Raw genomic sequence first — 13956 nt, forward strand, 5'->3', positions numbered from 1 at the left:
GAAATACTTAACACTATTTTGCTTAAGGCGGTTTACTGCGCATACATACATACCGACCGTATCAACACTTATTTGCCATAATAATGACTAAGTAATCTAAGTATCATGATTTGTTATTTGATTGAAAAATGGATAGAAACAAAACTCGTTTTATGTATGACTTTGGTAGATTTCAAACTACAAGAAAGAAAGACAGAGAATAAGTTAATCTCAATAATCCAAGATTATCATAAGTGTTATTGATAGGTTAATAATTACTCTAAGTGCTTAGAGTTTATTTCTACTTTAACTTAAATATTAGGTAAACGAGACTATTTATAAAATATGTTTTCTTTTTTATTGATTTTTACACTGCAGACCCACTGTGTACCTACACAGTGAGAGTCTCTGTGTACCACGGTACCATGCCCCAGTACCGGCATACAGTGGCTCATTGACTTTTTTTTAACCATTAACTGGCTACTTTATATAGTCTGTATTTATTGAAAAACTGATAGAGTTAGACCAAGAAAAGTCTGCAGCGATTGTGATAGCCTACGCAGTGCAAGTGTAATTTATACGTGAAAATTTCATAGCAGTAACATACTTAAAATTTCATAGAAGTATCATGCTTTAAACTGGCACTTGCACTGCGTGGGCTATCAAAATCGCTGCAGACTTTTCTTGGTCTAAATCTAATGCAGGAGACAGCACAATAACCAAAGCACATTAAGTGTGATTTCAGCTCGGTATGGCATATTTTTCTTTTAAGATAAGACTTGAGCCCCCTCCAGACTATGTGCCAGAGTATGCTACAGCAGCTAGAAAAAACTGAAAAAATAATGTAGGCGCAAAGGATTGAACTCCCATAGAAAATTTTAAATTCGCGTCTTTTTCTACTGACAAGTTGGGTGTGTTTTAGTACAAGTGCAATGCTATTGTCGCGTCTGTTAATTGCCTAAGATAGGTACCCATTATTGGCTCTCCCTACTTATTATCATGCCGCGATCAGAAAGGGATTAGAAATAACAGATTTCCATACACTTACGTCAAAATCAATATGGATTGACAGCTATCTCAATCCCTTTCTAATCGCGATTCAGTAATACTCGTTAACTTTAAAATAACAGGAGTTATTACTGGGAACATCGGACAAAACATCCTCCAGACTGAGCATAGTCGCGCTACCCCCTCTGCCACGCATACGGTAATTTTACTCCATGTTCGAGTAGAAAGTGTCTTTGTGTGACGTCCGTGTCTTTGTACGGATCAATCACGGCACGGGACTTCACTCACCTCGTCCCGCGCACCACCTAATTTTTGGCATCATCGGTAGCATGAAATAATTGCTCTAAACTCGGTCTAGAGGAATACTAGTCTATATATCACAAATGAAATGTGATTGGCTTTTGTTCGAGTTTCACGAGTGACTTTATCTGAAAGTACTTCCCTATAGACGCACAACTATTTGATGTTTCCATGGGTTGAAAGCTAGTTTGGAGCCATTATTTTGATTTCTTTTCATTTGTGACTGAGGAAGAAATAATTGCAAGGTCCCAAGTTGATCAAAAGGCAATTGATCCGTCCCTTATAATTGGTAAATTGTGGGACTTATTTGGCCAATCTATTGAATCCAAACCAAACGTCAACGGATACAAATAAAAAATATTTTTGGCATAAAACGGAACACTTTATTTGTTATAAAAATAATCAACATTATTCTACATATAACAAGAGACATAATAATAGACTTGGTCACAATGATTTAAATAGACTCCTACTATTTTTTTAATAGTAACGAATTTTATTGAAACCATTGCTGCTAATTTAATTCAAATTCAAAATTTCGCAGTCTTTTTAAAGTGGCGGTTACGACATGGTAGACTTTACATAACTACTGAAAACCTCAAATACCGCAATCGATATTTAATAGGGTTGACAACTGTCAAAGGTTTGCATAGATGGAGCCATGATAGCTTGCCCCTTTCTCTTCTAGATTTGTTCTACGAGTATTTGGTTTAAAAAGAGCTGGCATCCAGGCCATAAACATCCAAAAAAATAAACAAGAATTTGACACAATTCTATGATTGACAGGGCAAGCTATGGTGGCGCCATCTGTAAACTACTTCGAACGGTTAACCCAATTGTTGCAACTTACCGTTACTTTGCGAATGATATCTATCGCTTTTTTATCACTTCTCTCATTCCATACATAGCACTTTACATAATATTAGACGGTTGTAGAGGAACAAACAACTTTTTAATATAAGTTATTTACCTATACTTCGATATTATAACATTACAAAGAACTTCGCAGGAGTAAACTTGTGTTTCCAAATCAGGCAACTTTTGCGGTAAAATTTTGAGTTAACTATATTATCAGTACCTATTGACACCGGGAGCAACACCGGGAAGGGAGACAGCATTCGTACAATTTCCCCTCTGCCGAAGCATACGTACAACTGTACCTATGGCGAAGCGTGTAGTGACTCATCGGTACACAAAAAGAGATCGAGGTTTGCAAGATTTGTCTTTGACGTGTGTTATTTTCTATGTATGTGTGTCGTTATTACAGATTGGATTTTGTATGTAGTGAGTGAAAAGTGCGACTGTGTGCACTGTGTGATATAGCTTGGGCTCCTACCTTCTGACATGTCGGAAGCCGGCGTTGCTCGAAGATTATTAACAATTAATGGGCCTCATAAAAAATGCATGCTTACTTTTGTGGAGCTCTTTCTAATGCTAAAAACGTATTATTGATTCTATTCTCGATGCAGAACAAAATGCTATCAGGATTTAAATAGTTGCTTTTAGTTGTATAAATGGACGAAACAGTATCCTTTTTGATATTTTTGTGTTTTGGCAAAGATATATTAGCTATCTAGGCCTGAATAATCTTCTGGCATTTGTCGTCAGCACTCACGTTTGAATATCTTAAATGCCTTCTGAAACAAAAAACACACTTTATTTTTATGATATTGATAACATTAGCACACTCTATACACAGTCTTATTAAATTAGAAGATTGTACAGTACGGCCTACTTTATTATTACCGCAATAGTTTACAGCAACAATCGTCTTAAAATGACTTAAGTTTATTAACACAGCCGTACTTTAGGTACATTCATAGATTCATACCCGTTACGTTGCATATAGGCACATTTTGATTATGAATTAGTGACATAACTAGATTTCATTCTCGGAAATGATAATATTTGTCTGTATCGTAATCATTTACGACAGTATGGGTAGCATTAATTAATTAAGTATAATGGATTTGTTATCAAAAATATGTTTTATTTACCCGATTACGTCAGAAGGACAGTAATGTACCAGTACCTATGTATGTCTATTTCATTGGCACACCCCACAATCCCAACAGCTGGACGGTTTATGACGTATGAGGCGTCGTTGAATTCGTCAGAATTAGACATTTGAAAGTAGAAAATATTATAGTTGAAAGTAGCTTTATTATTTATACTTACTTAAACTTAGGCAGGGCGAGAATTTTGTGCATCAAAAGCAACACCGCTAGACATCCGAAGCTGAACATTACGGTTATGCCGATCACGGGGCTAAACTGGAATAAAAAAAAACAATTATTAGTTACAAATCAATCATAAGAATATTTATAAATACTAATGTATCGCTATGACTTTGAAGGAATAATGGCATTACGGACATTTGGGAGGCGTGCGCGGACTGTTAAATTAAATTTAAGAGATACGTCGAGCGGATGTTTCCTAGTCCGCGTTCGCAGAGGCAGCACCCGTCAACACTTCAGAGTTGCTGAAATCTAAAATGTGCTAAGCTAGTTGGGTGACATTAATGAACAAAATATGTACAGGACAAAGGGATAAAAACCGGACGTCTGCCTAAATAAAACCGTAACTAATATTTTTAATTTACGGTAGTTCCGGAAAACGATGACCCATCCTCACACTCTATAAAAAAGGGACATCTAAGATGGCTCAGCTCAAGGCTGGGCAGGCTGCAAGGCTGGGGGCAGAGACTGCAGAGAGGTTCCATTGGACGTGCATTGGACTTATAGGTAGCCAACTTGCCACTTCCATACCCATATTCATTAGTATAATATTATAAAAACTACATCATCATTAATCTTCGTGATCGACTATATTTTAAAAGCAACATGCAACTACCTGTTTTTTATATCACAAATACTAAATTATTAGTATGATGATTGGGCAGCTCAGGTAGTGAATTGGCCAAATAGAAGTGTCATTATAGAATCTGGGATACCAAAACAGGCCTTTGTCATGTCTCATGTCGACTACTAAAACTATTTCTATCTAAGGAATGCCCTAATAATTAAAGGAACGGCTTACGTGCTAATTCGCATCTTATCATGCCGAGACTGTGTAGGGGTGTTCGTAAGTGGCATTCAAATACGTAGGATTTTCATTGATGTTCAAATGAAGTAACATGATGTAATTTTTAGTTTTTATTTTCATTATATAATTTTACGGTTTTCCTTGTCTTGAAATGCTTCAAATAAGTACTCCACTGGTTTAGACTTATTGTCCTTATTGAATACAAAAGAAAAATAGGCGCTCTATAAATAGGCAAATTTGTTTCCGCGTTCATTCTGCCTTGTCCGAGACTAGAAAATCACGTAGGTATTGAAATTTAGTACAGGTTTAGACCCAATTAAATTTCGGTTTCGGAAAAATATACAAATTCACATCTGTAAACAAAATACTTCATACCCAACTATGCATTGCTTTATTCACTCGAGGAAAAATGTCCCGAGACGGGTGACGACAGCGATACCAGTAGGTATATACATGTTTATAACGTTGAACGCACAAAAATATTTAGTTTATTGGAGGTATACAAATATATTGTAGGTATAAATATATAGGTATATTTAACGAAATGGCAGCCCAACAGTATTAAACTTAACAGCGTGAATAGGTTAAATGCCGTACAAGAATTAGCTGAATTTCCTTCTCTACCTTGAAAAATTCTTTGCGGTCCCGCTTGCAACCGACAAAGATAGACAGTTTTAAAATACGGCTGAATTAGATTTTAGACTTGAATATTAGCAGGCTATCAAAAGATAGAACAGGGCTGCTAAATAACTAGGTACCCGTATGAATTCGCTTCAGCTTCATAACGACAATTCCAGCGTTAAGAGAATTCGCTCCGGGTGCTATTTTTATAACTGTAGGCATCCGCTAGCTGGCATGGGTGCACGGAGCGGGCGCACTGTAGGTAAAATCCGTCGCACGAGTCCAAGCTAGTAACCGTTTACCGTTGCTCATACTATTTTTCTTTAACCCGCTCACCCACTCCGTGCAATCGCGCCAGCTAGCGGATACCCTGAGGCATTATATAGTACTGCCAGTTTTGTTTTACCAAGAAGCTAGAATTTTCATAAAATACACACTTGTATACGTACCGATATCTCATTTACCTGGTTAGCACACTCGAAGTCCCAATTAATATTTAGTAGTTTTTCGTAGAGAGTTACAAATCTGCTAAAGTTGCAAACTTCTCCACAGTATGGTATTTTTAGTACGTGCGGTTCTTCAATGTCAGTGAAATTCCTGTATGAGATTCTGATGAAATGTTGTTTCGTGTTATTAGCTGTAAAGAAAAAGAAAAGGTACTTAGTCAGAGGTATAGCAAGTGAGAAAATAATATGACGAATGTGTGGCGGCATTTTCATTTCATTCACATTTTCATAATAGATTCGACATGTCAACTCAACCGTAAAACTAATGTGGTGTGTGGCGTGACATAAATATACTTTCTTTCGCAGGTTAAATTTTTCACATAAGATCACACACGTGAAATCACACACAATAAGTGAAACGGAACGCAATCGCGTCAGCATCAACTTTCGAACTATCATACGATTTATTAAGTTTTCATAAGTTTTTTCAAAGTTTTACCTGCAAAGTGGTGATAATTGGACACAATAACAAATATATTTAGTGAATTAATAGAAATATTAGTGTAAATAGTGAAGTTTTTGACACACAACACCGTATACAAATTCTAACCTAAAACTTGCAAATCACGTTTGTGACACCGACATAGAAGAGACATCTTTGAATGATGTCTACATCAATACATCTTGAAAACGGATAAAACAACAATCACAATGACAAAAAACAACGACGCCACCCCGTCAACAAGCAAAATCGTGGAAACAACAGCCACAAAAAAACAGTTCGTTCAACAGGTTTTCCACAGTGCACTTTTCAATACAACACCAAGAGAACGAAGTAATTCAACCGGAGAAAACCAAAAAACGTTACCAACGCCTAATTTAGACGAAAATAATAAAAACAACAAACCTCGTTGACACGAAAATGAAAGTGATCAAGACAAAAGCAATAAAATACCGTGGCAGAAAGTTCCAGAATACGGTCAAAAGAGATACCGCTCACCAGAGCAAGCCAAAACAACACACAAAATCCAGAAAAGAAATGAAGCAAGACAGCAAAGGTTCAATATGAACCGTCCAGACTGTGGAAATACAGATTCCCTTGAAATAAGAAACCGTTTCGCACCCTTGCCTACCGATGAACAAGAAAGTAACATCCAAAACCAGGCTGCAGATGCAGAAAAGCCTAAACGATCATCAAAACCTCCACCAATTGTACTATTTGGTATTATGGATGTACAAAAACTCACGGACTGTCTGCATGAAGTAGTCAGCGACAATGAATATACATACAAGATAGTGAACAGCACAAAGCTCATAATATACACACACACAATGGAAATATATCAGAAAATGATGGATCACATTAGAAGTAAAGGATTAATTGGGCATACATTCACAAGAAAAGAAGACAGGTGTATAAAAATAGTAATTAAAAATCTTCACTACACAACACCCACAGAGGAAATAATAAAAGCCATAGAAGAAACCGGGAACAAAGTACGAGGAGAGATTATAAATGTCAAACGTAAGGACAACAAGGAACCATTTAATGTCTTCTTTGTCAACCTGGAACCAAATGAAAAAAACAATGATGCCAAAAAAATCAAATATATTTATCATCAGTGTGTTAAAATAGAAGATCCACATAAAAGTACAACAATCGTGCAGTGTACCCGATGTCAACAATATGGACACACTAAAAACAACTGTCTAAGGCCCTATAGGTGTGTCAAATGTGCGGGGGCCCATGACAGTAAGACATGCACTAAGGACAGAAAGACACCTGCCACATGTGCGCTGTGTGGAGGTAAGCACCCTGGGAGCTATAAAGGCTGCCAAGTATACCGGGAAATAGCAGCCCGAAGAAGGAACAAAACACCCAGAACAAACAAGGCCAGCCAGGATGAGACTAACGCCCAAATAGTGAAACCAGTTGAACCTTCATACAAACCAGTTGAACCCTCATACCAACCAGTCGAACCTTCATACGTACCAGTTGAACCTTCATACCAACCTGTTAAAATGAACTTGGTACAGGGAACATCAGACAATACATTATACAGTAATGTGATAAATCAAAACATCAATAGACCTTACAGGGAAATGAGGCAAGAATGCCAACCCACATATCATGAATCTACTTTGAACAAAAATGAAATTAATAGTGACTGGCAATGTACACTTATACAAACTATTAACAAACAAACCAAGCAAATAGAGCTACTAATACAACAAATGGGTACATTAATGTCCCTCATCACCGCCCTTATAAGCCGCAAATGAAACAATTAAGAATTGCAACATGGAACATAAACGGTTTGGCCCCAAGCCAAAACGATCTTAAAATGTTACTACAAACAAACAAAATTGACATTATTTTAATATCAGAAACACACCTAAATGATAAAAAAGACTTTAAACTAGAAAACTATGAAGTATACAACACCAATCATCCTGATGGTACATCACATGGTGGTACTGCAGTGTTAATAAAAAAAAATATAAAGCACTTCACACACAGTCAATTTAAGGAAAATTACCTTCAAGCCACTACAATTACTGTTCAGGATAGATCCGGGGAGTATAATGTAAGCGCTGTATATTGTCCTCCTAAACACAATATCAATGAAGCAATGTTCTACAACTACTTTAAAACACTTGGCTCCAGATATATATGCGGCGGGGACTGGAACAGCAAGCACACACACTGGGGATCAAGATTAGTGACAACCCGCGGCAGAGAACTAAAAAAGTGCATAGACAGACTCAAATTGACCACATTATCATCAGGTGAACCAACATACTGGCCTACAGATTCTAAGAAGTGCCCTGATCTCCTTGACTTTTTCATTGTGAAGGGTTTTTCAAACATATATTTTGAAATGGAGAGCTGCCTCGACTCTTCTTCAGACCACACACCAGTGATAGGGACTTTTAGTTCCACGGCACTTTACAAGGAACAAAACATGGCATTATGCAATCACAAAACCGATTGGACTACATTTACAGACATCCTTAACACAGAGTTAAACCTCAGAATAAGATTAAAATCAGCGGAAGACATAGATGATGCAACATTCTATATTACCAACAAAATTCAAGAAGCTGCATGGTGTTCAACCCCATACAACAAAACATCCAGTAAGGTTAAAAATATTCCTTCGCAAATCCGAGACAAGATACAGGAAAAAAGAAGACTTCGAAGAAAATGGCACCAAAGTAGGCATGTAGAAGATAAAAAAGCACTCAATAGGTCAGCCAGAGAACTAAGAGCATTGATCAAGGAAAACGAAAACTACACACTGCAACAGAAGCTTTCATCTCTAACAGCGACTAAAAGCAATGACTATTCACTATGGAAAATAACAAAACAGTTTAAAAGACCACAAAAACCAATCCCTCCTATAAAAACACAGTCGGGAACGTGGGCCAGAAAAGAAGCAGAAAAAGCAGAAACCTTTGCTTTGCACTTAAGTCATATTTTCACACCTAACACTTCTATGTCCCCAGAAACTGATAAATTAGTGGAAGAATGCATAACAAGTGATCAACAGCTGTCATTACCACTAAAACTAGTGACACCAAATGAAGTATATAACACCATCAGACATTTGGGCAATAAAAAGGCACCTGGCTTTGACCTCATCACTGCAGAAATACTGAAACGCATACCAAGGAAACCAGTTGTATTTTTATGCATGCTCTTCAATGCTATCCTTAGACTGCACTATTACCCTAAACTGTGGAAAGTATCACAAATTTGTATGCTGCCAAAGCCTGGGAAACCACCTACAGAACCTACTTCATACAGACCAATAAGTCTCCTCCCAACGATATCCAAGGTATTTGAAAAAATCTTCCTAAGAAGATTAAAACCCATACTAGAAGTAGAAAACATCATCCCTAATCATCAATTTGGCTTCAGGGAACAACACTCTACAGTCGAACAGGTTCACAGAGTTGTAACAAAGATAAGAAACACACTGGAATGCAAGGAATATTGTGCTGCCGTCTTCCTTGATATCCAGCAAGCCTTCGATAAAGTATGGCATGAAGGACTGTTATACAAGTTAAAAACAAGGCTGCCCAACTCATACTACATGGTCCTTAAGTCATACCTACTAGAAAGAAAATTCCAAGTCAAATTTGGCGAAGAGACATCAAAACTGTATGACATTAAAGCATCAGTCCCACAAGGATCAGTCCTCGGCCCAGTATTATATTCAATCTACACTGCTGACCTGCCGGTCTCCGATGAAGTGATCACAGCAACATATGCGGATGACACAGCTTGTCTTGCAAGTGACAAAAAACCTGAAATCGCATCACAAAAACTACAAACACATTTGAAAGATATTGAACACTGGCTCGAGATCTGGAGGCTCAAACCCAGTGTAACAAAATCTGTCCAAATAACCTTCACACTACGCAAGGGAGACTGCCCACCAGTGACTATGCGAGGCGAACCCCTTCCTAGCCAAAGCTGCGTCAAATATCTAGGACTCCACCTCGACAGAAGACTTACCTGGGCCAACCACATCAAAATGAAAAGAAAAGAAGCAGATATCAAATGCAGGAACTTATACTGGCTAATTGGAAGACAATCAACTCTAACACTTAACAACAAACTACTGATATACAAATGTATAATAAAACCGATATGGACTTATGGAATACAGCTATGGGGATCAGCCAGCAACTCAAACTTAGAAATACTTCAAAGATTCCAGAACAAAACCCTAAGAAGGATCACGTGTGCACCATTACTGGTCAGAAATAGTGAAATACATGAATACACAGAAATACCAACAATAAAACAAGAGGTAAACGAATACTGCAAAAAGTACAAGGAAAGACTTCAAAACCACTGCAACGAACTAGCCAGAAACCTGTTAAACGAACAAGACTACACACCGAGGCTAAAAAGATGGCACATCCTAGGGCTAGACCAGAGACAATAAGCCCCCACGTAAACTGGTGATGGTGCTCAGTGGAACACCACCCTAAATAACAACCTAAAAAAAAAAAAAAAAGAAACAAACCATCTGATTATGGCTAGAACAGCCGATTGCAGATTTAAGTTGAGAGAAAAAAAAAAAAAAAAAAAGATCACACACACACCACCATCACACTATTACTATGTTACTTACAATATAAAAGCTCCATGAGAATAGTAGACGTATACACCGGGCAGTTTCCATCGAACATGCCCAGAGCATTGAGAACACTCGCAACGGTGATGTCGTGACCACTGTATACTGCCAGTTTGACTGTCTTGGAGTAGCCCTCGGGATAGGTCAGAGAAGTGTTGGCCATGTTCATCACAATCTCCTGGATCAGCGGACCGACCTTTAGACGCGCTAACAGTGGAGTCATCGTCGGAATCCGGAAACTGAAGAATAACAAAATAACATTATAGCTAGAAGCTCAAACTAAAGTTAAGCAAAGAATACTCTGAATGCGGTCGAATGATAACGAGGTAGGTATAAAATAGATCAATTCAAGAATATAGTTATATTGATTATTGATATAAATTGATTAATGCGTGTCACACGTCAAGTACCTAATGTATACTTAATGCCGATTAGAACGGAAAGTTTAGCTGTTAGTGCTAGTTGAAAGAAATAAATAAATTGAATAATTCACGTAAAACATCCAAGTGCCGAAATATTTACACTTTTACATAAACCGGTTCAATTTTTTTACGGTTTCGGCGCCAATAAATAACTAAGCCGAAGTTAAAGATCCCTCAAACCTCCCATAGCTAAAAAAAAATACGACTTAAACAGAAACACACTGGCTACTTTACCACTTACCTAATTTATTAACCTAATGTCTTGGTCCAATGTGCATTGCGTTTCACTCTCTCACTAAGCAAAATGTGAGACGCAAATACATTGGAATACCACCCTAAGTCAGGCGTTGGTCTGGTGAAACGGTGTTTTCACCACGTTTTATACAACCACGACCATATTTTAAGGTAGGCCTCGAGAGGTCAATATAACTTTATCAATGGAACTAGCAAGTAGCAACTAAAATACCTATATGACAAATAGGTACACATATAGGTTAGACATATAGGTATACATTGTATAGATTCGATTTGCATGTGACACGTCTTCATTTACAATTTAACAAAGGGATAATATGTCAAGGGATTATATTTCATACGCATAACAGGCCGGCTCTCGCATTTCGTCAGGGTACACGCTATGAGTCCAGTTTGGTAGAGTAAAGTTATATAGTCTCTCAATATTCAAATTACTGTAGACATTTAAGATATCGTAATACTCCTTAATCTTCCTGCCCGTATATGCTGTCATATAACTGAAAAAAAAGAAAGATAAAAATATGTTAACACATTCAGTGCTAGAAAAAACAGTCGCGCGTTAAATGACCCTTCATACTTGATTACTTATATAAAAACTGAGCGCCTTGTGACACTCTTGCAGACTGTAGCCCCATGACTATTCCCTCTTGGCGTCAAGGTTAAAAAGCTTTAAATTTCATATTCTTTTATAGTATTCTTGAAATTACCAACATGAGAAGATTAAACTTTGTGCCAACTGCATAATATAATGATTGATTAAGATAAATGTTAACTCTACCTTTGTCACATTGGAAATAATAAATTCAACATGCATGTTCATACTAAAAACTCACTCCATCAGGTCTTGATATTTAGCTAGTCTTTCTTTGTATTCCTTAGAATCCTTGTATTCTTCAAGAGCCTTGTCATATGCAGCACATTTTCTTTCCATAGCTAAAACTTCATCTAATTTTTCAGGGATGGTATGGACTGGTATTGGCTGCCACATTAATTGGTCATCCCAAACAGAATTCCCAACTGGAGGGTACATTCCTGGACATATAATCATAGTGTTGGAATACCTTAAGCTAAGGGAAATCAGAAATAATTGTTATGTTCAGCACTTGCAAATATTTACCCACTCATTCATAAAACTTTATGGCCCCTGATTTAGTTAAATTATGTTTTCTTCCTTTCTTACAAATACATAAGTCAAAATGACAGATAAAGACAAACAATTTTTCGCAAATAGCCATGTAGCACCTTTATGAACAAGGGGGTTAGTCACTTGCTTTATGAAATTACCATTTATGAATTTGTAAATATTAGGTAAACATTAAGCTACCTGCTAAATTAGCTTCTACGGACATCAATGTGCGATCTACATCGGTAGACCTCACTCTAACTTGAGTAGGATCAAATTTTGGAGACACCATTTTCTGTAACAAATTAACAATAAAAATATTACTTCGCTCAGTGCAGAAGCATGGCTGAATCTATGATTTAAAAGATGAAATACAAAAGTGATAATATAATGAATATAATGATAATATCTTACAAGTCAACTTATAATAGTTACAATATTATCTACAATGCATAGGTACATATGTGTATATGCAATATAATTAAATAAATAATTAGTCTTTAAATCTCTAAAATGATATTGTAACATAGATGGATACTTGGTTATGCTAATAACATTGACAATTCAGGAACTTGTCAAGCTCATTTTAATACAATCAAGTAAACAGAGTCAACTATTTTTAACCAGTAAATTATGAAATAAAACATGAGCAAGAAAGAGTAAGTCAATTACCTACATGATATTTAGCAAATTAGTGACAGCCTTCATACTTGTAATCTGATTTAGAAAGCATTTAGCGTATCTCTTTGTAATTAGGAAAATTAGATATAAGATGAAGCATATCTAAATCAAATCACATTTGTGAGTTAGTAAGGTAGGTTGATTATGTAGCAGCTTATTTTATTTTATTTATTATTTTTAAAAACAAGTATGTTGTCACGATTACTTACCCCATATCTTTCCCTAAACCACTTTCCTAGTGCGTAGTGTTGTCGCTTGCCGGTATTCGTCAGCTGGCCAAACTTGACCGGCCACAAGGATTCATTCCTGTATGGATCGGTAGGATACATGTCTACGGGGGTTCTGTCGCCATGTCTAAATATTAGTGCCGCGTACTGCACAGTCAAATCTTCTTGTGGGTCTTCGCACCGTGATACGCTCAGTAAGGTTAGAATAATTACAAATCCGATCATTTTAAATACACATATAACATAACCCTCGAAAGCCAAGTGATTACAATAGCATTATTATAACGAACTAATAAAAACGTTTACAGGAACTGTACTGTTCACCATAGCAGTAGTTTAAACTATACGCATTATTGAAAAAAAATTGAAAAAAAAATTGTAATCACTCTTACGAAAAACTCCGTTGACAACTGATCTGTCTGACGTCAGTGATGTCACTTAGCTAATACAGATAACAGTGTACCATAGACTAAGAGACGGGAACATTAAGGCTTTAATACACTATCACTGCACCACGACCTTGATGCGACGCACCCATAAGTGAGAGCGAGGAAGAGATAGATATAGCTGGTCAAGCACATCTGGGCCCTATTTCACCAACGTGACAAATGTCGCATTTGTCGACATCACTGTTACTGACGTCACAGGCCTCCATAGGCTACGGTAACCGCTTACCATCAGACGGGCGGTGTAGTT

The 13956-nt window shown here is 37.0% G+C and overlaps 1 protein-coding gene across 3 annotated transcripts; it reads right to left on the reverse strand.

The window, feature by feature from the left end:
• Positions 1-2599: 2599 nt before the first annotated feature.
• Positions 2600-13652, reverse strand: LOC134679264 (prostatic acid phosphatase-like). 3 transcript variants are annotated; one of them, XM_063538157.1, is made up of 8 exons: positions 13243-13652; positions 12554-12647; positions 12063-12261; positions 11571-11726; positions 10550-10791; positions 5496-5590; positions 3466-3560; positions 2600-2924 (listed from the first exon to the last, which is right to left on the reverse strand). In XM_063538157.1, the coding sequence occupies exons 1-8, from the start codon at positions 13483-13485 to the stop codon at positions 2861-2863; spliced, it is 1188 nt and encodes a 395-aa protein (XP_063394227.1). In that variant the 5' UTR covers positions 13486-13652; the 3' UTR covers positions 2600-2860. The 3 variants fall into 3 exon arrangements, with proteins under 3 accessions (XP_063394227.1, XP_063394225.1, XP_063394226.1); XM_063538155.1 differs by having other exon boundaries at positions 5403-5590; XM_063538156.1 differs by having other exon boundaries at positions 5418-5590; positions 13243-13648.
• Positions 13653-13956: the final 304 nt, after the last annotated feature.

The sequence above is a fragment of the Cydia fagiglandana genome, chromosome Z, assembly GCF_963556715.1.
Source record: "Cydia fagiglandana chromosome Z, ilCydFagi1.1, whole genome shotgun sequence".
In the NCBI taxonomy this organism is placed as follows: Eukaryota; Metazoa; Arthropoda; class Insecta; order Lepidoptera; family Tortricidae; genus Cydia; species Cydia fagiglandana.

Bases quoted from the DNA above. Each gene is read 5' to 3' on its own strand.
- LOC134679264 (XM_063538155.1), bottom strand. From the start codon at position 13,485: ATGATCGGATTTGTAATTATTCTAACCTTACTGAGCGTATCACGGTGC. The intron at 11,727-12,062 runs GTGAGTTTTTAG...CTTTTTTTTCAG, and splicing joins AAATATCAAGACCTGATGGA to TTATATGACAGCATATACGG. The intron at 5,591-10,549 runs GTAAGTAACATA...TTTTCTTTACAG, and splicing joins TCTCATGGAGCTTTTATATT to CTAATAACACGAAACAACAT.